At 35.9% G+C, this 27,957-nt stretch overlaps 1 protein-coding gene across 1 annotated transcript; it reads right to left on the reverse strand.

The window, feature by feature from the left end:
• Positions 1 to 1,079: 1,079 nt before the first annotated feature.
• On the reverse strand, positions 1,080 to 27,251 carry DYNC2I1 (dynein 2 intermediate chain 1). Its single transcript, XM_084202762.1, has 24 exons — positions 27,145 to 27,251; positions 24,186 to 24,239; positions 23,139 to 23,559; positions 22,592 to 22,644; positions 21,654 to 21,980; positions 20,281 to 20,339; positions 18,441 to 18,498; positions 16,840 to 16,917; positions 15,512 to 15,707; positions 13,814 to 13,916; positions 11,523 to 11,652; positions 10,870 to 10,981; positions 10,401 to 10,495; positions 9,950 to 10,076; positions 8,905 to 9,077; positions 8,190 to 8,352; positions 6,846 to 6,959; positions 5,708 to 5,769; positions 4,665 to 4,716; positions 3,384 to 3,444; positions 3,040 to 3,136; positions 2,651 to 2,782; positions 2,121 to 2,344; positions 1,080 to 1,527 (listed from the first exon to the last, which is right to left on the reverse strand). The coding sequence occupies exons 1-24, from the start codon at positions 27,157 to 27,159 to the stop codon at positions 1,356 to 1,358; spliced, it is 3,078 nt and encodes a 1,025-aa protein (XP_084058888.1). The 5' UTR covers positions 27,160 to 27,251; the 3' UTR covers positions 1,080 to 1,355.
• Positions 27,252 to 27,957: the final 706 nt, after the last annotated feature.

The following is a 27,957-nucleotide window of genomic DNA, read 5'->3' on the forward strand; positions in this document are numbered from 1 at the left end:
TTTGGGTTTGACTGTTTTTACTATGGGTGTCAGCAGATATGCTCTGATGATACCTTACTGGAAAAACTACCTGCCCTTTCTTCATCTAAATTACTAAAGTAATTCTTATTTAACTTGTAATGTATTGCCAGCGATGAAGATAAGAAGGGTCACTTGTGTTTATGGACAGTAAAAAGAAAGTCCATGACTAATCAAGGACCTAGGATTTGCAAAAATGGTCTCTGAAATATTAATTTCTCCATCAGTTCTTTGGGCTCTCTGGATCTGAGCAATGGACAACAACAGACTCACTGCCCAAGTGGTGGATGTTGTTTTCATAAAGAACTCATTTTTTACTGCTGTGACTTGGCACCATCATGTGGCCACTTTGAGTTTTCTCAACTTAAGTAAAAATTTACACAGAAAAACGTTTGCAATTAATTAATTTAAACTTAGAAATATTTCAATCTATTTCAGAAGGAGAAGGTATATACCTTAAATATATCTGTTCACTAAATACTGAATTGTCTGTGAATTGTCCTTTTTTCACCATATCTGAGCTTGTTTAATCAAGGTTTTACTCATGTTCTTTAAGACAGCTTTTCTTAAGTTACAAAAGACATTTTCAGTTCTTCATCTTGGTCCAACTCTTACCAATAGCACAACAAAAATTAGCATATTATGGACAGCTGTCCTCTTCCTCACTACAAGAGCTTTGGAAATTATTTGCAGAATTAAGAGGTACTTTCTGTTTTCTATCAGAAATCCCAACAGATTTAGAATTTCAGTAAACCACCCAGGCATATTGTTCACATAGATCAATCCAAACAGGGAGTGTACAACTCAGAACCTGAGTTAGTCAGGTATTCCTTTTGCACAGTTTCAGGGTCAAAATCAGAAGATAGATATGTATGATAAAATTTCTGGTTTCATATGTTTGCATAAGGTCTTTAGGTAGACACAAGGAAGTTTTACCAAGCATTAATGTTGAGGCCCAGAGGTGGAAATCTCCTCACATTCAGGTTGTACAGAAACACAACTTCATGTTTGCCTAGGAATTGCTGTGAGATCTTTCAGAGTGAAATAAGGAGAAACAGCAGTGCAATTTATAGGAATGTATTTTTGCTATTTTTTAAAAATATATGTACATCTAGAGTATATATGTACTTTCAATAATGAAACACAGCCATCATATTTTTGAGTACAATAATGGTAAATTTGATTCTGTCATTTTTATGATAAAATATATTGTTTAAGTTGAAATATTGTATTGATAGTCTTTAAAATATAGACAAGTTATATACAAATTATATTAAAATTTTTAATTGAAGTAAAAAATAAACTACACATTTTGCAAAAATTGTACAACCCTGTTTCTAAAAGGACTGCAATAAAATAGAATACAGTTTGTCAGATTCCTCAGGCTGAGGTAATGCCCACTTCTTCTTTACATACTGAATGTCTATCTGTCCAGATTCCTTGGCCAGCACAATGCCTAACAATCCATTTGCTTTTTCTGGCTCTCCCAGAAGAGTCATAGTTACAACCCTGAAATCAAAAGAACAGGGGAGGGTTTTTTAATTGAGGCAAAATAAATAGAAATTGGTGCTTTCAAACATGTTTGTATCAGATTACTTACAGTCAACTAAGTGATTCTTATTTTCTGCTCAAGCCCCATCATGTTCTTTAGCTTTTCACCAGTTGCAACCATTTAATGTAAATATAACATGCAATTCTTCCCCCATGCATTTTATCATCAATTTCTAATCATGGTTGTAAATTATTTCAAGTTTGCAAAAATAAACAATGTCTGATTGCATTTTACAGTACAGTGTAATAAATTTAAAATATAAATAATTTAAAATTTTAAAAAATTTTAAATTGTAGGAATTTCTCCAAAAACTAGCAATGTGTTGCTACAGTTAACAAGAATATAAGGAAAACTTTTAGTTAGAGGGATACTCAGCAAGACTAACTTCAGTCTAGGGAAGACAGTAAAAATTTAGCTCACTGTAGTTTGTTTCCACACCATCAGCAGTTCACAAAATAGAATTAGAAAAGCGAATTCTAATGACCATTTAAAATCAAGGAAAAAAAACCACACAACAATATTAATATTTTGTTAAAAAGAGAGCACATACCTCTCTGATGGCACAGTCTGCTTGGCCACAGGCAACAAATCATTTTCCAGAAGATCCCAAATGTAAATATTGGATGATGCATCCAGGGCAAAGAACACAGCAGGTCTTGTCAAAGCCCACTGCAGGGCAATAATTGGCTGGCCCTTTGTGCTGCCATTCCACTGCAGGAGGGGATACTCTGATGTCATCTGGTGCAGTCTAATACTTCCATCTGAACAGCCAACCTACACCACAGATAAAAAGAAAATATCTTCTGGAACAAAACAAACTAAGCAAGATATAAGAAGTGGTGTTTAGGTACATGGCTAACTGATGGACTTGGCAGTGATAGGTTAAAGGTTGGACCTGATGATCTTGGGGGTCTTTTCCAACCTAAATTATCCTATTATTCCATGATTTTTTTTTGTCACCCTTCATGGCAGATTTGAATTAGTGAAATCTACTAACACATCTAGTTAAATACATCAAATTAGAAATACTCCCTCAGCAAGTAATTAAAAAATGAAACTTCTATTAAAACATTTTCATACCAAAAATAGTGGCTTTCCAAAAGGGAAGAAATCAATTGCAGTGATGCTTATTGATCTCAGTCTGCTCTCCTGGGGCCTGAATAGCTTTGGAACAACTTTTAAATTGTGTCTTGTACCATGGCCTACCAGACCCTATGAACAATATAAAGAAAATTAATTAAAACAACAAAAAAAGTTGCATTATTGGTATGACAGGAAAGAGTTAAATAATTAATGAGCTGATACTTTAAAATATCCTTAATAGCTAACAAATTTTAATAGCTAACATATTTTAATAATATAGGCTCAAATCATAAATTTTATACAGGCTACTGGTAAAATTACAACTAAATAAGACATCTTACAAACCCAAAAACTAACAAAGAGATGAATTCCAGGATGGTACTCACAATGTTTGTTCCAACAATAAAGTGATTTGGATTAGAAGACAGAAATTTAATAGTCAGTGTCTGTGGCATTCTCTGGCTAATATCCTTTGGGAAAAGGCTGAGGAAAATGGCAAAGGCAAAAGAGGACATTAACACAGGGAATCCTAAAGCTGTGCAAGTACATACAGAAACTCTTTATCTAAAATGTCTATGATTATATCTAGGAAGAAATGTGTATTTAAAAAAACACAAACAAACAAAAAAAAAGTTAAATATATCTTATGTAACAGCAAATTAGTAAAGTATAGGAAAAATTAGTTTTGTGAGATAACATACGTAAAATTGTAATGCCCCAGTTTTCCTACCTGTTACTCAATTCCATAGTTGAGCTATGTACTAACTTCACTTTCCCTCCAGGAACTAAACCTAAAATTATAAAAAAAAATTCTTTAAACTGCTTTAAGCACTTTTCTTTAAAAAAAAAGTGCAATCAATAAATTAAATCATAAGGTAATAAGTAAAAGGATATTTCATCATTAGTTTACTGCAGATACAGCCTTTGACATGTAAGAATCTTACATCATTCAGAACTATTTTCTTCAGAATTGAAATCTGAAGAGTTACAATCTTTGACAGAAATAGAAACATAGTTACACTTTTCTTTTTCAGCAGTCTGTAATACTCAATTCAAGAAATGGTTAAAAGGCACATTTATGTTACTTGGATCTTTGACAATGAATTATAGGTACGAGATAGTGCAATAATGCATCCACAAAGTTGGTCTATGTTACCTGTTAGCTGAGAAGAACACAAATAATGCAAATCCTTTAAAGACAATAATTTTTGAAGAGGAAAAAATTTTTACTGCTGGTTGTAGTAAAAATGTGTCAACACCTGACCACAGCTTTAAAATGTACCTCTCCACAGACATAATACCCAGCTTTAGCAGCTTAATATAGTCTGACATTGCACATGAGCTTATAGAAACTGATGCAAAATTCTAGTTTGCTGGCATTACTTCATAGTTCATGTATCTTCAAATGTTTAGGATTTTAGTCACAGCCTTTTCCAGTTAGGTAAGCATGGAAGTGTAAATTTGTTTAAAGAACAAAGAATGTAATTTTCTCCTTTTACATAACTCAAAAAGGGCTGAAAGGACTTGGTTTTTCAGTGTTTCCACAGAAAACTTCTCACGCTAAATTAAGTATCTTACCTAAAAAAGAGCTTTCAGGACAATTCTCAAAATGGAGACACGGGCAACAACAAAAGCACTATAACAGGTTTGGTTAAAACTAAAGTACAAAGAGGAGGACCAAAGACATAGAACTGCACATCCTTTGGAAAAAAAAACAAACCTGCTGACAACAAAGAAAACTATTCTGAAATTGTAAGAAACGTGACTGTCCAGAGGCAATTACCAATACAGAATTAGCAGAAGAGATTTAGATAGCAGTAAAAATTATTTCCCTACCTAACCAATAACCCCAAACATCAGCTATGACTTATTCAGAATAAATCTTTTCCTCAGTAATTTTGCCTTCTTCTAAACTACTTCTTGGCATCACTGACTCTTCCTCTCTCTTTTAACTTCATAGACTCAAAACTGGAGCATTTTATTCTACCTCTAAGAGTAGTACAGTACTCACCTAAGTCAGTTTGTGAACCAGCTAGATCTGCTTTCTGCAACTCAACAACTACCTGAAAGGTCAATATTTAACATTAATCAACAATCAATATTTACCAGAATTCAAAGTTGTAAAGTCATAACTCTAAAGGGCTGTTTGGAGAGGCAGGTCTAACATTACAATAATTACAGGTAGATTCTTTTCTCCCTGTCAATGTATGCAATTCTAAAAAGTTTCACATGCCTGCTGGATGTTCCTTGATGGAAAGCACAATATGGAAAGCTACATTCTACACTTAATTGCTAGTTGGCATCTCGTTGGTTTGATCAGTTACAAAATAAAATGACCTTAAACAAGGAATTGTAACACATCTCCTGTGCTTTCCTATACATGAATAAAATGACTATACATGAAATAAAGAAGGTAGATCATTTTGGCCTGAATCTGTTGCTACTTAAGTTGCTAAAGTAAGTTAAGGCTTTAAGGAACTTGATTACTGACACAGAAGTGAAATACTTTTATCCCTTATTATTCACAGGTTCAGCAGCTGAACCAAAGCTGCATCAAGTAAAAAACCACTTAGAACATGTGACAGAAGAGTTGTAAGGACAGTAATTAAGAGCAGCAGACCTAGCGCATTCCTAACCATCATATTTAAGGCAATGAAATCTGATTTTTATTTTTATCTCTTTAACATTTGTTTTATATAAATTAGGAATTTAATTTCTCCCCTACATTATCATCTCTGACTGTGATTTTAAAATTAAAGTAGGTGGGTGAAAGATGACTGAGGACTATTAATGGAGTACTGGAAATATTTGAACATATTTCTATTAAGTAATACAATTTATTGCCTTTTTTCATGAATTCATGTACCTGTTAATACTTTTGCCAAAAGAAAACATTACAGGGTCAGATCAAAACTTTTAAGGAGAATTCCAATAGAATGGTTAGTGCTGCTGTACTTTTCAGGGAAGCAATTCTCCTAAGAAATTCTGAGTTTGGGTTGCTCTATTTGAAGTATTTTATTACACATTATACTCTCTCTTTTCATACATACTCACCCACATATTGAGGATTCCATTTTCATCCATTGAAGCTATCTGAAATGGAGGGCTTGACATTTCTAAGGAAGGAATGGCAACAATTTATATTCGTACACTGACCTTCCTCCTGAACAATAGCAAAGGATTTAAAACATTTCCTTCATTAATACCGCCTCTGAAACTTCTACAATCCTCTCATTTCCATAAAAAGGGAAAGTGTCCTAATTCTACCAAAGGGAAAAAAAGGCATGAAACTTTCTTTACTGACAGGATGGTCAAATATTGGAGCAGGTTTCTTAGAGAGGTGGTCAATGCCCCAGGCCTGTCAGTGTTGAGGAGGCATTTTGCACAATGGCCTTAACACGTTTTAACTTGGGCAGCCCCAAACTGATCAGGCAGTTGGAATGGATGATCCTTGTAGGTCCCTTCCAACTCAAACAGTCTGTTCTACATGGTCTAGTCTGGTCTATTCCAGTAGGTGCAGCTTGTCCTACCAGAAAGGCAGAAGATCTCAGTCTGCATCTTTTTTAAAATGTCTGGATTCTGTGTGGACTTTGGAAGGGAACATAAAGTGAAACAGATGGAATCTTGTAAAACCTGCAATAGGCAGCATATTTCTTCAAACCACCATGGATTTCAAAGTACAAATCTGCAATGGAAGTGATAATGTCTTCCCTAGCACACTGTCTGAGAATTTGATGATGTCAGGATTAGAGTTTCTTTGCAAAGGTTGGTCATAAAAAGAACAGGCAAAAGGCACAGGAAAAGCCACCAATTACAGCCACACATTTTAAGTGCTTTCAGATATAAGCAAGTTGCTACACTGACTCAGACAGGGATTTTTTTGGACATTAGAGAAGCACTAAGACCCTCCCAAACACAGTTGTTGAGTGATAACTGGTTTTATCATGGAAATATTGTCTAGAAAGCAGAATTTATAACAAGCACACAGCCACATTGGATGTGAAGCTGCACTGAATGAACATCACATAAAAATGAGAGCAGAAAACAAACATGAATACGGCATGCAATTGATACTACAAACAACTTAAGAGGCAGACTGGGATTATAAACTGGATTTTGGCTATGATATATTTGTTTCACTAGATGCCTATAGAAAAGCTCAGACTGATGCTTAGAAGAGCAGTTTACATACCCTCCTGATAAGAGAGGCTTGAGAGCCCATAACTGTGGTCACTGTTGAGAGAAGTTGAGACAGGTTCCACTGCCAATATGGGGGAAGTGTGGTTTACTGAGTTTAGAATGCCATCTGTAAATGAGAATAATGACAGTTAAACATAGTACTTTCCACAAAAAATAACAAAATCTTCATCACTTTTCAGCTTCTGGGAGAATGATGATTACAAAGAAAGAATAGCAAATAATGAACTTTGCACAAGTCTCAAATACAATACTGCAAACTGCTAAATTAACACAATATTACTAGATAAATCAGTGTTCCAATATTTCTATTCACTTCTCATTTTTCAAATGACTGATGCACCATTTATGCCACTGTACCAGACATTTTATTAAAATATGCCATTTCAGGGTTAGCATGGAAAGAATTATTTCAAGCTCCATAAGCAATAGGGGCAGAAATAAATCACTGCTTACTATAAAAGAAGACAAAATTGAAGAAAAATTACTCTCAGTAGAAAGTATCCTGAAAAATCCTGCAACAAAATATTCACCAGAAGAAAATATTTATTTACATTTAATAAATGTTATTTAACAACATTTTAAGGCTAATGTGTGTTTAGAGTAATTTCAATGTGTATTCTTTGTCAGATACTCATGATTTCTGGACTTGCCCTGTGCACTGAACTTAATCTCATTTAAGACTGAAGGCATTAAAGCTTCCTAAGTACCCAGCATTAAACCTGCCTGCTTACATAAGCAACTACATCAAAAACTGTACACATCCATTTGACTACCAGCTTGCAACAGAAGACCAAGCATCTTTGACATACTAAAAAAAAATAAAAGTCTATCTATAGCCAACTACTGTTTACTTTTACAGGACTGCTGCAATTAGAAACACTTGTGAAGAAAAGAGGATTTTGTAAATGTGTGCAGTGGGGTGTTTTAGAAAACTAATAGTACAACAGCCAAAGTTAAATCAGAAAATCATAGCATTGTTTGGACTGGAAGGGATATTAGAGACCATCTCGTTCCAACCACCAGCCATGGGCAGGGACACCTTGTGCTGGACCAGGCTGCTCAGAGACCCATCCAGCCTGGCCTAGAACACTTCCAGGGATGGGGCATCCACAACTTCTGTGGGCAACCTGTGCCAGTGCCTCACCAATCCCACAGGAAAAAATTTCTTCCTAATAACTAACCTAAACCTACATTCCTAATGAAATTATTTACAAAACTGTTGCTGTATGTTATCCCTCACTCTAGGATATCTTTCATGAACATTACAAAAACATCAAGACTTAGGTGACAATTTCACTGTGCACAAAGTGACTGACCAAGATGCACAGATGCTCACCAGTGGAAAATGTGGGAACTCTGAATGTCCACTCAGTTTCAGTGATCATCATACAAGGGTGCATTCTTGAGTCTTCTCGAAGATCCCACACCAACAATGAACCATCTGCTGTTCCAGCAAAAACTAATGTTGCTTTACTGGGACTAAAGCAGCAACATATCACCTGTAAAAGAGAAAAACTTGCAGGGTTGATATTATGATAAAGATCAATGGTTTGATGAGCCTGAAATAGGTTTGTGAGCATGAGAACCCAGAAAATACGATCACATGTGTTTATGGCAGAAAGGAAATCTATTTTAAAAGGGAAGTAGGATATAAGATCTTCAGCAGGCCTTCCCTTTTCAAAACAATCTACTGTCACAAAGCTGAAAGAGGTGACTGAACTGTATGGGAATGATGAGTAGAGAGAAGTCCAAACATCTGAATTAGATGTTTACTTCCATTCACTCTTCAACCATGAAATAGGGTCAAAATTAAACAATCAAAACAACCAACAAAACACCATGACCATTCTACAGTCTGGTTCTGGAGCACAGAATAGAACAAGAACAGTCTTTAGAACAGAACTTTAGTTCCCTAGGCTCAAATGTGTTTCTCAGAAGATAGAAGATGGCACATTTTGAAGCAACACAAAAAAAAAGACCCCATGTAAAAATAAAATCTTTAAATAAAGTCTTGTAATTGATGGAAAATATACAATGTTATTAAAACGTACCTCTGAATCACATATTAGAACTTTCTGAGGACTGGAGGGCTGCCAGATGTTCCAAACACATATAAGGCTCTTTCTGCTCAGCAAACCCACACCTGCCTTTTCAGGTAATCCATGAGCAGAAAGTAGTGTCTGCCTCTGAACTTGGGAGACATACAAGCAGGGGATTTTTCGGCCTAAACCATTAAAAAAAAAGCCAAGAAAGAAAAGCAATAAATGAAAAAGCATATTCACTGCAGATGAAAAAGCATATTCAGCTGCTATAGCAACAAACAAACTAAGATTCAATTATGAAGAATATTTCTATTAACACTGTGATGCTTTGGAAACTATACAATAAAAAAGCAGGGACTAGAAAAGGAATTCAAAATACTAGAAGTAGGAAGCAAAAAGGAAAGAGAGTCGGGAAATTAATAGAATAATTATTCTGGGCATAAGCAAGCCAATCTGATCTGATGTCAGTATATAAACTGAAAATTAATCTGAGTTTCAAACTGGAAACAGCACAGGCCAGGCTTTTTTGGTTTTACCTCCATCTAACATGTTCATGTTAGATGACATAGGGTTCTGTGTTATAATAGGCCTTCTTAACATAATTACAGAGGCTCTATTTTTCACTTTTCATCTCAATAGCTATTGTTTATATGGAGAAGATATAATTGCTTTACAAATATACCAGGCTACAGTGTCCCTGTTGAATAACCTGCCTTCATTTGTAACTTTGGCCCTACATTCAGCATAAAGAGCCCAAACAAAATTACATCTCTTGGGATGGCCCTTCAACAACAGGAACAAGAAATTACACCCATCATGTTAATTGCTGGCTTTATTATTCTGGTAGGAATAGATGGAATATATTTCTTGTAAGATGTTCCCTATGTGAAACCAATCTGCACAGAGTTCCAGCATAAAAAGGAAAGTGGGGTTTACATCATCTGTATATCCTGATATGTGCTGTTTGCACAATAATGACAAAGAACATGGCACTTTGCATAAGAAAGAAGAGATCACTCTGTACACTAAAAGGTGTAGAATAAAGTTCCCTTACCATGGAGGAATGGCTGGTTAGTATTTAACTGGAAACAGCTATCACTAATAGACAGACTGGTTTGTCGAGATCTTAGTTTCCTGGGTTGTGTTGCAACTTGATCTTCCTCTAGCAAAACAGCAATCACCTTTCAAACATAATTACATTTATAGAAATAAAAGGGTCATCTTATCTTCCAGCTTTGCTATTTGTAGCTTTCTAAAGTTACGTGGATTAATTTCATAAAACTTTTATCAACTGTCTTGTTGATTTTGTAACTTTGCAAATACAGCTTTACAGACATAAAAGTTGCACAGCTCTGATTCCATTCTTTTGCACAGAGATCTTTCTCTTTGATAACAAGTATTATTTAAGTAATTCATTTATTAGTCAGAACAAGAACTATAAGTGATTTATCGAACTGTTATACTTATGCAACCAGCTCAAAGGGATATTAAGAATATAAGTGTACCTGGCATGCAGACCGGAGAAAATTTGCTAATCTTTGTGAATCAATTTTAGGTGTTGGAGCTCCATTCACTGATGTATTCTGGCTGTTTATGGGACCTATGAAAAACAGAAAAAAAAAAACCAAACCTGAGGCTTCAAAAGAAAATCAGTTAAGAAAAGTATAAGGACAATTTAATTTTTAAGCAAGAGGAGAGTGGCAGGAATCAACTTCTCTTCAGAAATAACAGCATTGAAGGACAAGATCTGTTGGAGACTCATTTCTGCTGCCAATAGAAACATCAAGCCAGAAGGAAAAATTATTTCTGCCACTTATTTTTCATACTTTCTACATGACAATTCAGAGTGCCTGTGTCAGCTTGCTATCAATGCAGGCTGCCACTCTACAGATTGTCACAAGTAATGGATAGCAAAGAGAAAGTTTATACGACAGGCACTCATCTATGAGTGAATAAGATTAAAATGTTCTTCACCTCCAGATACAAGAGCACTTTCTCCTGGATGCTGTGTCCATTTCTCCAGTGTCTCAACTTCCTCAGTCTGAATGTCTCTATCAAGATTGTCCTCATTACACTGAACATATGCCTAAAGTAGAAAGATTAAATTATCAATATATGGGGTGACACAGCTAAGACTGACAGCACATAACTGACTAGAACTCAGTAATTTTAAAAGTGAAATTTTAAGCTCAGCCTCTTCTGCTTGTGAATTCAGATCTGAGCATATACTGACACACTGTCACTATTTCATGCATGCACATTTTACCACATATCACACCAGAGAGCTAAATAAATAATATTGCAAAAATACAGAATGTCTTCCTAAGCATGCAAACACCAAACCCAGCATATCTGGGGACATTGAGCCACAGACGGGCAAAAAGCCCTTTAGAAAATGGGGAAGAAAAATGAGAGACTCGTCTTCTAATGCAGAATTGAAATTGCCTGTCTGGCCAAAAGTTTTGAGATCATTGCTTTATAGTAATTGAGGCTTAGAGATCAATATGATTAATTCATTACCTTATGTGCTGGTAGCTTTAGCAACTTTATTTTTTAAGGAAAATTCTTTTCCAGAAGGAAAATCAGCCCTTTGAGGATTGAAACATTACTAGGTATTTGTTACACACCTGCTTAGTGTTCATTTTACCAAAATTCCTGATATACATGTCGTACTCATTGACAGGGGGCAAATCCAGTAATGAAAAACTAACTGAGAAATCCAGGTCAATTAGTGGGAGAAGTTCTGAAGTCCGTTTTCTTCGGGATGAATTACAGGAGAGAAACACAAAAATGGTTAAGAACAAATATTTGGTATTCCTAAAGAAAGACAACCTGATTTCGTATCTAACAATCCTTTAATCTCTGGGAATTGAAGTTGCACTGAAATTATTTAACAGATAAAAATGTAACAATAGAAATACGTAGACTATTGTTTAGAGTTTTAATTTAATGTTACATCGAGATAATGATCATATTTGAAAACGCAGTACTAATTGCAAATGGCAAATGTCAAATGGTTTATTACTAAAGCCAAACTATCAAAAGCTCAGCAGATCATCTTGCCTAAGTATTCCAAAGCTATTCTGTGAGGTAACAGATGAATGTCTCTTTCTTCTATAGTTAGGACAGTGGCTAATTCTCCTAAACTCATTTTATTAACTCACATCACTCATATGTGTACATGCTTTATAAAGTTCTCTATGATAACCTAGCTTTGATACACATTTGCAGGAAAAGACTGACAGTCCTTGTCACAATTCACATAACTATCTATCTACTTTAATGTCAAAAAGCTGTTAAGATATTTCATTTCTAAAGTGAACTGCTTGAATTACACAAAGATGTCTGCTTACAAGTCAATTCCAGGCTCTTGCTGTAGTACAGTTTTTGATAATTAGACAATTTTTGCAGTCTCCCTTTCTCTCTCTTGCACTTGCAGGTTTTTAATGTACTTAAAAGTGATACATAAATACAAATCAGATAAAATTATGGATCTATAGCAATCCCATATCTAAACACTCTTGCAAATGCATTTTCTAGTTACAGCTTCTTGCTGAGGCAAGTTGGTGTTTGAAAAGGGAAAAGACTAGAGCAACAAGAGCTAGAATTTCATCAGTATTTTAAAGTGAACTTTTCTTTACGCATAAGGACAATTTTCACATCTCCTTTCTGCTACTTGATGACATCTATTGCATATTCTTACCCACATTTTACTTTAACTTGTGCTTCCTAATGTATCATCTCTTCACAAACATGGGCATAGATTGCTGAGATATAACTCAAACATATGCAACTTGTTTACCAGTTTCTAAAGTAAATGATACATGCAGATAAATCCTTAAAATAAACTAATGTGTTTGTATTTATAATTTACAACTCCCAAGTGCCACAACTTATTTATGGGATGTTTTCAGTCTATTTACTGGTAGTAATGTATTATCACAACATTAAATTCCACAACTCCTTCCTCTTCCCATGAAAATGCTCATTATCTTCAGGCTGTGTATGCTGTCAGTATACACACAGAGTTATAAACATAGTCATAATCAGTCATGGTACTTAATCAGCAGAGGCTGACAAACATTCCAGAAGGCAGTTCTCCAGAGATGCCTTTGTGACTTTCCTAATCTGTCTCTACAGTCTAGAGAGGAAGCCTAGACAATGAACTTGTGTAAAATTTGAGTATATAGTTTAGGCAATGTGAATTAAATAACTTTGATAATAAAATCTCCCTTATGTGAAAATTAGCCACTGATGTGAAGCCATGAGACAGTGGAGTCTGGTATTAACAATAACATTTAATAACGTTGCTTTATGCAACCAAACATTGTAACAGAAAACTGGAGATATATACAGTGCTTCAGACAAATCCGGAGCTTCTGTCAAGTTCCACAAAAAGCAGGCATCAATTTGTTTCTTTAAAATACAGAGATGTCTTAGGTATCTCAAATCTAGATCAATTTTAGATCAGCAATAACATGTTTTTACAGCAATCTATGCTATCCCTGAAAGGGAATGTGCTATTTTGGCAACTCTATCCACCATATAGTCATGATTATTTCAATAAGTTACAGGTCTGCAGAGACCTGATGGTAGTGAAAAGACTTGCTCTTTAGTACTTTAAGTCAATATCTAATTAAATGACTGAAGCATTACACAAAGAAATTACAATCCTGGCAACACAGTCTGTAATAAAATGATGCACATAAACTGATATATAGATACATTTCTCTTACAAAATGACTTGAACCAATACCTGTAAATTATATATACTTAAAAACTAATTACTGCTAGTTAATAAAGTATTTTATTCCATAAGACTCAATTTTATAAAATTCACATACTTCAAATATAATGAAAAAACTGCACCTCACATAGTGAGCCCCCATTTTTTGTGGATTATTTAAAATACACTTACTTCTGCTTACTGGCCATACTTTGGCTGCTTTGTCTTTGGTTTGCCATTTGGAAATCCATGAATATTCCACAAAAAGAGCTTCTGACAGAACAATCTTGCCTTTCTGTGATATTGTAAAACACAGTGTTACAGTTCACACTTAAAAGTGCAATAAAATGTTAAGCAGTAAGTCTAAAAAGTAACAGATTTGTTACAACACAGCTACTGAAAGTTCTTGGTTCACGTGTTACACGAAGTGCTCTATCACCACTTTTCGTAAAAAGAGTTTAACATCAGTAATGGACCAGCATACAGTCCTTACAATGGTTCTTTATCAATCAATTCAAAATGACTGACCATTGTAATTTTTACTTTAGAAGACTTATGCAGAAAGTGTCTCTTTCTTTCTCTTGCCATCAGCAGGTGCCTTGTTCCCCTGTGTACAGTAAAACACTCTGTGATTAGCTCTAAAGATTGCATTCAAGTCACACAGACTTCACCATGTGCACACTACACCTCTGAGTAAGAGCTCAGGTAGAGGAGAACCTCATCAACACAGGTTTAACTAATATCCTTAGATAAATAAGAAAAACATTGAAAACTTCCTTGAAAAGCCACAGTTAACAGATCAACTACAACAACTGATGTCACATCTATCTTATTCCCTTTCCTGGCTAGGTTGCAGCTAATTGACCCTAAGATCCAACTTCCTGCCAATGGTGCTTCACTTCTTCAAAGGATGACTGCCTTTTTAGGCAATACTTGTAAAATGCTTTTTAACTTAGAAAAATAATTGCCAGACTGATCAACCACCATTTTAAGCAAGCAAGATCAAAAGTTCATCAAAAAAAGAATGTGTTGTGTAATTAAGAATAAACCACCAAGTGTTACAATTCTGAAATTTAAAAATCTTTATCGATTCTGTATTGTTCGCTAGATAAATAATAATTGCATAAATCTTCTACAAGAAGAAATTCACCTTACAGTATGTTGGCTCCTGCTGCAATGACCATTAACTGAAAATCTATTGACAGAACCACAGATTCTTCTAGGCTGGAAAAGACCTTTAAGAGATACTGCAAAGACTTGCAGAAACTTCATGTTATTCCTCCTTTCTGTAATAACTTTGAACCAGACTAAAAAGCTATTTAATATTCTTTTGCACAATGATTCTATGTGGTTTTTCACTTCAGTGCAGACTTCAAAGAACCACAACTGTACTTAAATAAGCAGCTCTGGAACTCACAGGTGTCAGATCAACTGAATACCAGGCATTTCAGAAAAAGCTTGCATTTAAAATTGTTAAAAATTACTATATATTTGAGTAGTATTGATATTTTTCTTGCCCTCCCACCAGAACAGTTGCTTCAACTTTGCTTAAAAGAAAAAGGTGAATTTAATGCCAGCGGAAGCCCCAGACTGTTCCAGCACTCCTCAAGTTTTCAAAATCCAGACTCTCATATGTTCCTCTTACCCAAAATAAGATGTATTAAATGTCAGTCTGTACTTTTTATATTTCACAATTTAAATGATTAGTAATGCCTATGAATCATTTAGTAATGTGGACGTTACAGTGCTTACCACAAATCTACATGATTCATCCTGAGGACCAGATTTTGGTCTTTAGGCAGACTGTTAGAAAAAGTGGCCAGCTGACTTGTAAGTTGTATGTGTTACTCATACATTTAATTAAAAAAAGGCTGGTATCTAGTCACATACCCATGACTGGCTCTTTTTTTTCATTTTCCAGTTTCTTTGGCAATGGATTAAAAATTCTATCATTTTCTGCAGTAATTGCTCTTTGAATTTCTTCAATTTCTGATGTTCTGGCAAATTGAACCTCTCTTAAGTTTTCTTCTGCATCCTCTACTTCACCACTTTCGTCTTCATCACCTTCAAAATCATCTTCATAGACCTTTGAAAGCAACAGAACTTCCAATACTTGGTAAACACAGACTATAGATGCATTTTTCAAGATCTTTTACAGAAATTATAAAATGTCAAAATAAAAACCCCATACAGATATCTATAAATCTTCTGATTGAAAGGCATTCTAAAATAACTGATGGAAAGAAAACAGCATCTCTTGATTCTACAGTAATTTTAATCAAGAGAAGATAATCTCAGTGTTGTTCTACAGTGCTGAAAACAGTCTTTTTATTTAATATCCTAAAGCAGACATTATAAATCTAGGTGAATTATGTGTTCTTTAAAGAAATAAAATAACAGTGTTCACTGGCATAAATGCTTCAGGGATGTATGAAGTTGTTTATTTGACAGTTTTAATTCAAGCTGTCCTTTAATGGCAGGCTCACATCTACTAAACTGCCACACTCCCTGTCTATGCCTAAGGATCATCCTTTAACAAATTCTGAAACTAAGACAATTCATGACATGCTAAAATAATCACCTAACACATATGAACAAGTCTTAAATGTGCTTATTTCTCTTCACTGAATGGTAAAGGGCTACTGCAGTGACCAGCTCAACAGTGGAAATCATCACTCCTGACATGAGTGGAAATGACTTCGACCTTCACTGATTCCAGTAAATGAAAGCACATCCCACACACTCTTTTATCTTAATAACTTTAAAGTAGACAAAGGAGAGCTAAAAGTAGGGAATTAAATTACACAAATTAGTGAAGTGAATGCTATGTGTCAATACCTTTTTTCAATGATAAATGAAGAGGCTTTTTTTATTTTTTATCTGAAATTAGCTCTGATTATTTAAATAATTCAGCATTCCTCACAGAAAGTCATTTAAATAACTGAAATCAGCAAAGACAGAGAAAACATTTTGTGAACACACCTGAAAAATCAAAAGTTAGTTCCCAACCTCTGATGAAAATTAAGTAAATATACAGCAGAGAGATTCTACATAACATTTTAATTGCTCACTATCTACTGTTAGCCAAATTAAGGTCACTGTCACCAAAAAACCAAGTAAAAGCCATGTAACATCCTGTTTATTTCTGTGGAAAAAGTTACTCTCTATTTTGATACTTAAGAAATACTTCAGACAGACAACTGTATACCTTTACTTACTTCAAAATCATCTTCATAATTCAGTGAAAAATCTTTAAGTCCTGCATCTGGATTAGAGATGTGTGTATCTTCTATTTCCTAAATCAGAAAAATAAATTAAACCATTAAATAATCTTCCCCCCCAAAAATCTCTTATCTTCCAAATCTTAGCATACAGTAAATTAATAGTTGCTATTCTCAGATATTTCTACATTTTCAAGCAAACACATAGCATATATAGTTTATACAGATAAAGATAATTATATTATCATGTGCTAATTACTGAATTAAACTAATAGTTCAGGAAGAAAAATAGACCTCAGCCTCATCTTGGGAAGACAAACTGTTTTTCTAACAGTATTTTTATTGGAAAAGACATAAAAACTGCTGTGTTGCCTACAATTTCATTGATGGTGCTAACAACAAAATAAGATTGCCCTACCCTTCTGAGGACTAGATTACCCCTACACCTAAGTTATACTGGGGGACTCACTCTGTTAATACAATAGTGGAAATGTTGAAATCAGGAAAGCAGAGGCATGGATGTAATAGAAGAAGAAAATTTATATATATAAATAATTTTGCTAACATTGAATCCTCTACTTTATTTACATGGAATAGGATTTATGGTATCCCTGCAATAGCTTCAAATACATTTCCTTTCTCTAGATTATCAACTTGATTAAAATAATGCCATTTATTTATGGCAACTTTTGTGGTTTCAACATTTGCAGTGTTTCATTAACAGACTGAATCCCCCAGTATAACTTAGATTGTGAGAAATTTCTCTGATTTCTTCTGCCTACCAGGTTGCAGATACTCAGAAGTAACTAATTCATATCATTTAATTAATATGATTTTTAAATAAATCCTTATTCCATTTAGTCAGACACCTTTAGTAACACACTCAACAAAGATAAGTGTTTATTAGCTTTTAGGCTACTTTGTAGTTTTTATTACCCATGATCATCTCAGAAAATGCCTACAGAGCTGTCAGCTTTATTAATAACACAGATGCACCTGGTACAAATATGGTTTTTACACACTAAAAACCTCCACCTGTCAGTATTGTCTGGGTTCCTACTTTCAAGAATTTTTAGAGAAAATGTATATATTGTCAATACAAAGCAGGATTAGGAAGTCATGCTGGAATATCTCATAGGCTGTGGCATTTGGAGCAAAAAATATACAAAAAACATCAGAGCATAGAGTGTAAACCCTTGGAATTTCAGTGTCCTTGTTGAGTCAGGTCTTAAGAAGGAATTTCACCCTCCTGTGTTGCCTCCTATTGCCAATGAAGACAGAGAAGATAATGGAAAAGGAGACCAAATATAAGAGGACTGAACTGCCTATTTCTCTCCACAAACTAGAAATGAAATTTAGGTCCTCACCACAGAAATCCACACTTAAAGATGAGCTGAATCACTGAGTTGAAAATATCACAAAACTTAAATTTTTTATGGTAGAGTTAGGCTGTATCTGCACAGACTCTTCCAAATAAACCCAAGCCTATACAGCTTCAGACTTGCTGAAAATTTGGTTCTATCTGAACAGGTCCATTTAAAAATATTAAAATAAATAATTTCAAAATATAAAAATAATTTCCTCTTCCTTAGTTTCACCTCTTGCCTTGTGTCCATGTCCTCTGCTCCAATGAGTTTTCCTTTATCCTTTACAGTACTATTCAAAAAGAGGAAAAACAATTTTACTGGTTAACTCATAAGAAAGCAGTTCTATTTCAGTTTTGTTTTCTGGTGATTTTATTTGTTTTAGTTAAAAAAAAAAAAAAATCCTGAAAAGGAAAGAACAGCTGGAAATGTCCACTTAACTGAAATATTTCTACAAGTATTTTTATAGATCTCTGTGATACAAAAGGATAATGAAACAACCAAGCGATTAACCTGCAAAGAATTGAGAAACTTAGTCTATAACACATGTAATTGCATCAAAAGGCAAGAAAAGTGGAAAAGTAGTGAGGAAAAAAAAATTCATAACCCCACACATTTATCACTTGTATTAACATCTGCAGCAAACCAGAGATCAAGACCAGGCTAGTGCAATATGCTCAAAAGCTATAAATCAAAGACTGATTTCAAACCTGCTTTTTCATTCAGGGGTCTTATTTATGGGGACAATACAATCAGGGTCAGAGAGCAGGAGCAAATCAACAACAAGCTTTGCTCCTCAAAAATCTATTTGATTGTTTTATATAATCTATATGTTTATATAGAGGGTAAGTAGAGAGTAGCAAACCTCAAGAAGAAAATATTTTTACTTCTTATGTGAGTACTTGTATATGCTGCTGTTGGGATTGACAACCATAGGAAAAGGCAACAATAAAAATTAAAATTTGGCTGGATCAGGTCATAACAAATTGGATGATTCAACATTAACAGTGCTTGAAGCTGAACCAGGGTTTCATGACATCTCACCAAACCATAATGCCTTCCCTGCCATCCAGGAATGGCTAAACTCTATGCACAAACAATGACTCAGCCACAGCCCCAGCAGCAACAGCTTCAAAACACTGCCTGAATATTCAACACTGCTGACACAGCTGAGGGCTGCTGCCAGACAGCATCTCAACATGTGTATTCTGAAGTATTTAATTTTTCAGTTTTGCATAGGATCACACTTTCACAAATTTACTTCAGCCAAAGTGGCTTGTCCCATGCTTAACACTAACAATACTCAGCCACTGGTAGTGACTTCACTGCCTGTGTCCCCAGAAGCAAACAGCCCAGACCTGTATTGAGCCAGGAAGGTAAAATAGGGTCTAAGAGTGAGAATTGCAACCAACCATGTACCCAGAGAATTAGACTTCAGAAAGTTGTGTAATAATTTTACAAGGCTCAAGAATTAAAGAATTCTAAATACTAAAATATACAGGAAACTTCTCTAAGATTTCTATTTGCTAGTAATAAAACTTAGACATATAATGCCAAAATTTAACTGATCCTACTGAGGGTATATGGAACTTTTCCTTTCATATTCAACTGCAAACTTGCTATATATTTAAATATAATGTTTTAGATACCATCTAGGATAGGAGCTGAATATTGATACTCAAACTAAACAACAAAATAGAGTCCTGTGTGGTTCATCATGAACCTTACATGTGTCCACATGACTGCATAGTGAATTTCCAGGTGGTAAAATACAGCATTTCTATCTCCAAAACTAAGTGTCCAGATTAATATATATGTAGTTTGCAAGGACTGAAAAATCTCTTTTGCTACCCTGATGAAGAAAAATAATTAAAGGAATACACATACATTTTTTAATCTGAATCATCTTAGAGGCAACACAGAGATTTTTTTTGTAATTGCTGTATTATTTGGCCTATGAAAAAACATTATCCCCAGATATGTGAGAGTAAGAATTTATGCTGATTGGTTTGGTGGTGACTGAATCTTAGTAGACACCATCTAGTATATAATTATTTTAAATCTCTGAATTTACCTTACAAGCTGATGGCTCATTTCTTCTTGAATCCTCTCCTCCTTTTTGTATTCACTATTCTGTGAAAGAAGTCACAATATTCATGAGTCAGAAATTCTGGGAGGGAATATGTATATGACCCTGTATTAGTAGTACTTTCATCAAACAACAAAAAAGGTTGCTAATTAATTGTTTCAATTACAGACTATTTTATATTTCAGTCATTGCTTGTAAGATGCTCTCAAAAACTGGTAGGGCCAAAGGGCTGGCCAGCCTGTTCCAAAAAATGAGACTTTAACAGTACGTACAACAATTCACACAAACTGGATGGAGAGACAAAGAACAGTCTCAGGCACTTTTATTCCCCAGCAGAGGGACTTGAATCTTAAATTCTGTATTATGAAGATTTGCTTAAGTTTGGAAATGTATTCAACAGGTTGTTTAAGATAAAGGTCTTTGTCTCTATCAGACCAGAAACAGAAAACAAAACATAATTCTGGGACAGAAGCATCAGTGTGTGTGTCCTCTAACAGCAACCTGAGTACATTTCCAAGGAAGTCAAACATTGAGCAAGCCCCTGACAGACTTTTGCTCTCTGCTGCAGTCAGTCGGTTACAGGAATCACTCATGGAGGGCCCCTACACTGACAATTACTCATATTGTCACTAGAAAGTATATTTATGAACTTTTACTTCAGAAGCTTGTACATCTTCACTCTTTAGGCAGCAGAAGAAACTACCCAAAACCATCTCAACTGTTGTATGTCTATATGTCTACAGAAAACTCATTTGATTTTAAGAGTTACAAATTACTAGAGATTCTTTCTCTCAGTCTTGTTGAATAAATACTTATAAAAAATCAGTAAAAAAAGACAAATTATTGATTAAGTCTCTAGGATAAAACATCATGCTCTGTATTAGAAACATAAAAGATATTCTATGGCTTCAGAAGTAGAGGCAAACCCCACAAATATAAAGGGTCTATATTCACCTGCCCACTTCTGAGTTGGATAGATGTGCTCCCTTAATAGACAACATAAAAGTAGCATCTATTAAAATCTTTTTTGCTATAAAGGCAGCCAATAAATTTTAATGGACCTCAAGCCTTATGACATCTCCACTTTGAAGTGTTTGCAAAAATTTCAAAAGTCATAAGAAAGAATTTTATGAATAAAAGATGTTTCTAACATATAGGCAATTTTTTTGTTCAAATTTTATGGAAGGAATCAATTCTGAATTAGCATACTTAAATGCAGATGTAGTGTTTTCATCAACCACTTTAGCCTCAAATTTCAGAAATTGTTGACTTAAAATCCTAGCATTTTTATCATTCCCCTATTGACAATATACTAATAATTAAAGTAAGTGATAAGGTAATGTTTTAGCAAAACCTACCCTTAGATCGTATTTCTTTCTTTCCTTTTCTCTACTTTTTACTCTCTCATCAGCTTCTACTGCTGGCCCTTCTCTGTCTTCATGGGAAGATTTTTCTTTAGATCTCTTTGATTTATGTTTTTCTTCCTGTTCCTTTCCATAATGTTTATAAATTTTCTCTTTAGAAAGCCTCTCTTTTTCTGTCCCAGCAGAATGTTCTTTTTTTTCTCTGTGTTTTCTTTCTCTCTCTTTATCCAACTCTTGATGTTTCTCAAACTTGTGTACACGTTCACCATCTTCAATTTTGTAGGCCAAAAATTTTTCAATTTGCTTTCTTAAATCATTATCCTGCAAAGAGGAAAATAATATTAAATGTTTAAAAACTTCTCCAAGACCATTCCATCTTCACAAATCTATCCAGATTTTACCATTAAAATGATAGAATTTTAAGTACCTAATCTTTGTGTCACATGGATTTTCCAGCCATTTTTTTTCACTTCCTATGATAACAAGTTTCAAATTATGGCTGCACTTGAGATTCTGGTGTTTCTTCTAGGACACTGCACACTTTGCTACAGAAAATTCTTTGAATTATATGTTCTTCACACAAAAAATTAATTCTTGTCTATGAGGTGGTCTAAAGTAGGATGTACTTTCATCAATTACCCTTGCAATAAGTGCATAAATAGCAGATAGAAACTTTTGATGAAGCTGTAGCAAAAGTAAGCATTTTTTGCTATGAAAATTTTATTTCATGTCTACTTAAAAAAAAGAGAATAAAATGTGTCCTTAAAATTGGGTAGCTGAGACATATTTTGTTTTTGTTTTGTACACTTGTCATCACCTTACTAGCTATGCATCTCTTGGATTTCTTAGGAAACACAGTCTGATCCAGTTTCTTCATTATTCTACAATTTTATCTTATCCTGTTATGGAAACACTTCACTAATTTCCTTTACCTTCTGTGCTTTAGGTCTTCTTTCTCGCTCTTCAGTTCTTGCTTTTTCCTCCTCTAGAAAACAGATGTATAAATTAGGGAACAGATTTTATAATATTTCAACTCTGTAAATAATTAACTCTAGCATGTAGAAAATAGTATTTTAGCAATGTGCTTTCTCTTACATAAGATCTTTATAAAAAGGAATTCTGTTGAAATTCTCTCTCCAAAGCTGGTTACTCCTTCTTCTCTCCTAATGAATCCCTCCAGTCTTGTGTCATGGTAAGAGTAATGACACGTGCTACTGATTTCAGCAATCACCCTGCAAGTGAAGGGATCACTCAGGACAGAGTGTCTGGGCACTGACCATCCAAACCAGTGACATTCATCCTCTCCTCAGAGGAAGGGAAACAAGCATCAGAATTTTTTTAAAAGCATCAAAATAAAACATGCCAGTAGATACTCACACCTGCTTGTTTTATCCTCTGCACAGATGGGGTATTGTTTCAGAGTATTCCTATCTAAATATCAAATATTACCAAGGAAAACAGCGACCCAAAGTTACTTACCCAAACGATGCCTGATTTCTCTTCTTCTGTGATGTTCTGTATCTCTTCCTTCAAATGATTTCAGATAATTTTGTGGATCTATTATCTCATATGTCTTGTGCTTTTTGTCTCGTTCTCTATCAGTGTCCCTGTCTTTATGTTTGAGTACACTGTGTCTCTCCTCCAACCACGACACTCGAACCTTATCTTTGTGTCTCTCTCGGTCTTCTCTCTGGTGTTCTTTTTCCCTTTCTCTCTCTCTCCTTTTATCCCTGTCCCTTTCACTGGATTTAAACCTCTCTCTCTCTCTTGTCCTCTCCTTGCTCTTCTCTCTGCCTCTGCGTTCATATCTGTAAGGGTCTATGTCATGAACACTCCTCTCTCTCTGCAGTTTCTTTTCTCTGTGTTTTTGGTCTTCATTTTGACTATCTGGTAGTGCTGCCTGAAATAAAATAAAAAAAAAATTATCATTATAATTCAGCAATCTATTTTGATAGGAGTATATTAATGTGAAAAAAATGCTGGATTACTAAATATGTACTTCATTTCCCAAATAGTTGCTAATTTCCCATTTAACAATTAAAATGCTGATAGAGTTCTAAGCTTACTTTGTAATTATTAACATTATGTCTGTGCTTATTGAAAAAAACTTAACAAAATTAATAATAATAACACATATTGGAAAACAGCTTTTAAAAAATACAACACAAATTTAATGTAAATATCCATGACGTAACTGACTGCAGCCTGAATGCCAATTTGACCAGGGGATAACGCAATTAACCAGTTTAAAAGCACAAAACAAACATTATAGATGATGATAATAAATACAATAGATAATGTACATTTTAGAAAAGTGAATAATAGATATAAAGCAGAGCTGTCACTTGGATCTGGGTGACGAGCAAATCAGACCCCATTGACTGCTGTGTGATTACTGTAACAACACACTCTTTCCATTCATCTAATTTAGAACAAAGAGTCAACTCTTTATCTTTAGACCACCAATAAATTCTAGTGCTGTAAAGCAACTTAACATCAAGACTAGCAGAAATAAAAGAGATCCACCTTTAGATGTTTCCTAAGTTCTTCTGCTTTCCAAGTATCTTCTTTGGTTCTTTTCTAGAACAGAAAAGACTGAGTAACCAATTTGCAGAGAGAAGTAAATCATTTAACAATGAATCATATTTCCAAGGAATGGATCAAGGTACACATGGCAAGTCTCACTGAAAGGGTCATGCTACCAATAATTTAATTTAGCACGAACACCTATTTGCAGTAACTCTCACCTTCCTGGACCTGGAAGAAGCCTGAAGCTCAGACTGCATGTGTAAGTTGACTGCACATGAAATATTAGTATGTAGCACTGAAGGTAAAAAGCAAAAACATAATGAAACTAATCAAAGTTACACATGATTGTTTCACTAGAGTGCTCCCTAATAAAATAAGTTATCTTTCTTCTATCTGCATTTGCAGAGCTCCTCCACTTGGCTGCTTGACTGCTGTTACAAAGACTTAATAAAAATTCATATTGCTTGAGATCACTAAGGGAAAGGAGGAATTTTAATCTATTGAATATTTGAACTAGTTCATTGGAGGATGATGACCATATCCAAAGTGATATGATCAGGCTATCCTTATTCTCAAATTTAGACTTGGCAAAAGCTACTGAAGATTAACAAAATAATCATTGATAAATATGGTAATGATGAGCTGCACTGGTGGAAGAAAATAAACATATGGATTTTCTTAAGTCAAGATTTAACAAAGCCTAAGAAACTCAATAGAACTTGTATGAACGTTCAGCTGGAAGGGAGGATATGGATGGGAAGAGAGCAGAATGCTGTATTATAGTCCCAAACAGTTTGGATTTAGACAATATTTAGGTATGTATCAGCAAACAAAGATTGCTAATGATACTAGTAAAATCAGCAGGACCAACAGGACCAGATGAGGCTGCTACAGATTTATTTCAAAGCTGAGGTAAAAAGCACAGAGCACACATTCACAGGTGGTTCTCTGGTACTCAATAATATGCATCTGTCACTTTTCCGGGGCCTGCAGTTTTCACCTGCCCACCACAACCAGAAACTGTTGCTTTTGTGTGTGATTTTCCACTTAAATCTCTGTTTTTGCAGAAGTATAATAAATAAAGAGAGAAAATGAGATATTTTATAAAGGGTTGAGTCCTTTGTCCCTCTGTAAGTAAATCTCCACACAATAGTGTTTCAAACAAACTTTCAAAGGATTTATTGAACTTCCTCACCTGTCTGCTAATTTAGAAGTACTTACATACTCATTTAAATCCAGATTAAGATTTGTTACTTAAATGACACTGGGATTTAGCTTAATTCATAGACCTGAGAGCATTCAGCTCACATGAAATGCCATGTTCACACGACATCTACTGAAATCAAAAAGTTCTATGAACGTTTTTACCAGTTAAGAATCTGTCCTTCAATCTAAAGATAAAGCAGTCAGTGGAAAAAGAAACCTTGTTGCTTCAGATAAACTTTAAAAGAGATTGACAGGGGTTTGTTTCTTCCCTCATAACAAGAAAGATAAGAGGTTTTCAGAACATAATGTTTTTAACCAATTTAATAACTCAGTTAAATGTGATTCTAAAGAAACAGAAGAACAGTAAGACAAAATTCTGTCTTTCATTTTTAAGACAGAGAAAAGTACTTTATTTTTTGCATGTAAACATTTATCTTTCTTATTTCCAGCATGAGCTGCCAACTTGAGAGCCCTCAAAAAGGCAAGAGCACGGCTGATAGAAGCAGCAAAAAGAGGGTTCCTCACTCCGTGTGGCTGCTCTGAGACATAAACTTAAAGGAATTTAGAGATTTTAGAGGAGCTGAAGTTAGAGATAAGCTTTATTACAGTTAATCAAAATAAATGGTAGGCCTTGATGAAGCTAAGAGTTAGTAGTTAACTAATAAGTGATTGCTTGTCAACATAGTGTTTGGTTAGCTGGGCTTTTAATGAAGAATATAGAAACTGATAAATAGCTCTTAGGAACATAATACAATTGTAGGCCTCCTCTATTCTGAAACCAATTGAAGCCAGGGAATGGGAGTTCTACCAAGGGTTCATTTGTCATATTTGCATTGAAAAGGTAGAAAGGTCAGAACGAGGAAGACTTCATTTACTTCCTCATTTTGGGACCCCTCCCCACTAAAAAGACCACCGACCCATTTCGAGGAACAAACTACGCATGCTTAATAGCTTTTGAACTGATTACCATACGAAGCGGGGAATGGGATGTACCAAAGTTATGAATATGCATTTGTATTTTGGGTATTCAATACTTGTATAGATAAAAAGACTCTGTAATCACCTGTAAATTGCGGTGTGTATTTGGGAGCTCTCCCCCACTGTAGGTTTATGTACACTTTCTAACTCTAAACTGTTAGAGAGTCTTTGTCCATCACAGTCGGATATCGGTACTAGATCAGTATCCTTAAATTTAATAAATCAGCTCCTGTCTCTGGCTCTTTGGCGCTCCCACAGCGACACACCTGAGATATTTCCGATCAAAGTTGAACTTTTCCATCACAGCTCACCGCTTTGGCACGTCTCCTTTGGCCAGTGAAAACGTCACCCAGTAATTGATGCTAGCACGCGCATGTGGTTTTGTTTCCTTTATTCCGGAGTTCTACAAGCGTTCAATAATTGAACACCTTAATGCAGAAGTTACGTGTGTTCCCGAAGAACTAAAGCCCGGCAATTAGCGATTACAGAAGCATCAATTATTAAACACGCTTTTATCTAGAAGGTGAAACAAGGGGTATTTCCGTAACCAGCTATCCCCTTCTGCAGGAGGATGTGGGGTTGGTACAACTCCCCCTCAGCCTCGGGATAAGGATTCCCTCGCTACGCCTCTTGCGGGGGGATTCACCGCCGTGCCGACCAAACAAAGCGCCCCGGCCGGCCCCAGCACAGCCGCGGGGGTTCTCGGGGGCAGCAGACGAGGCTGCGGCGCTGTCCCCCGGCCCTGCCGCGCTCTCTCGGCGCTGCCGCTCACCTTGTCCCCGTCCATGGGGCCGGGAGGCCGCGTCCGCCGCCGCGGGCCGGGATCGGGCCGGGATCGGGCGCTGCGGACGGGCCCGCCCCGGCAACCAGGGCCGGCAGCCGCGCGCCGAGCGATGGATGCGGCGGCGCCGCCTGCGGGGCGGCATGGCCGCGGGAGGGGCGGCCCGCTCCGGGCTGGCCCTGTGGCCAAGCACAAGGGAGTCCGGCCGTGCAGCAAGTCAGGGAGGCGATCCTGCGCCTTTCGCCGGCCCTGCTGAGGGACATCGGGGGTCTGTGTCCAGTTCTGGGCTCCTCAGTGCGAGGGAGACAAGGAGCTCCTGGAGCGGGTGCAGCGGAGGGCGGCGAAGGAGAGGAAGGAGCATCTCTCCTTCGAGAAAAGGCTGAGGGAGCTGGCTCTGCTCGGCCCCAAGAGCGGACAAGTGACAGGGGACCTCGTTAATGTGCGAGGGTGCCGAAAGGACGGACCAGGCTCTGCTCGGTGGCTCCCAGCAACAGGAGATGAGGCAATGGACAGAAAGTGATGCACAAAAGCTCCACCTGAACATGAGGAAGAACTTCTTTACTGTGCAGGTGACCATGCACTGGAACAGCCTGCCCAGAATGCTGTGGAGTCTCCCTCACTGGAGATATTCCAGAACCGTCTGAACACAATGCTGTGCCGTGTGCCCTGGGGTACGGAGGTTGAGCAGGGAGGTTGGACCCGATGACCCACTGGTCATATTCTAATGTCAATAACTGTAGGACATCTGATTGATGCATTCTTTGCTGAAAAGAGGTGAGTTAATGATTGTGATGGAAAGACCAG

The sequence above is a fragment of the Fringilla coelebs genome, assembly GCF_963513975.1.
Source record: "Fringilla coelebs genome assembly, chromosome: 1".
Lineage (NCBI taxonomy): Eukaryota > Metazoa > Chordata > Aves > Passeriformes > Fringillidae > Fringilla > Fringilla coelebs.

Coding starts and splice junctions, on each gene's coding strand:
- DYNC2I1 (XM_084202762.1), bottom strand. Junction 20,340..21,653: donor GAAAGAAATACGATCTAAGG/GTAGGTTTTGCT, acceptor CTTCTTTCACAG/AATAGTGAATACAAAAAGGA. Junction 3,445..4,664: donor TGGTTCACAAACTGACTTAG/GTGAGTACTGTA, acceptor TTATAATTTTAG/GTTTAGTTCCTGGAGGGAAA.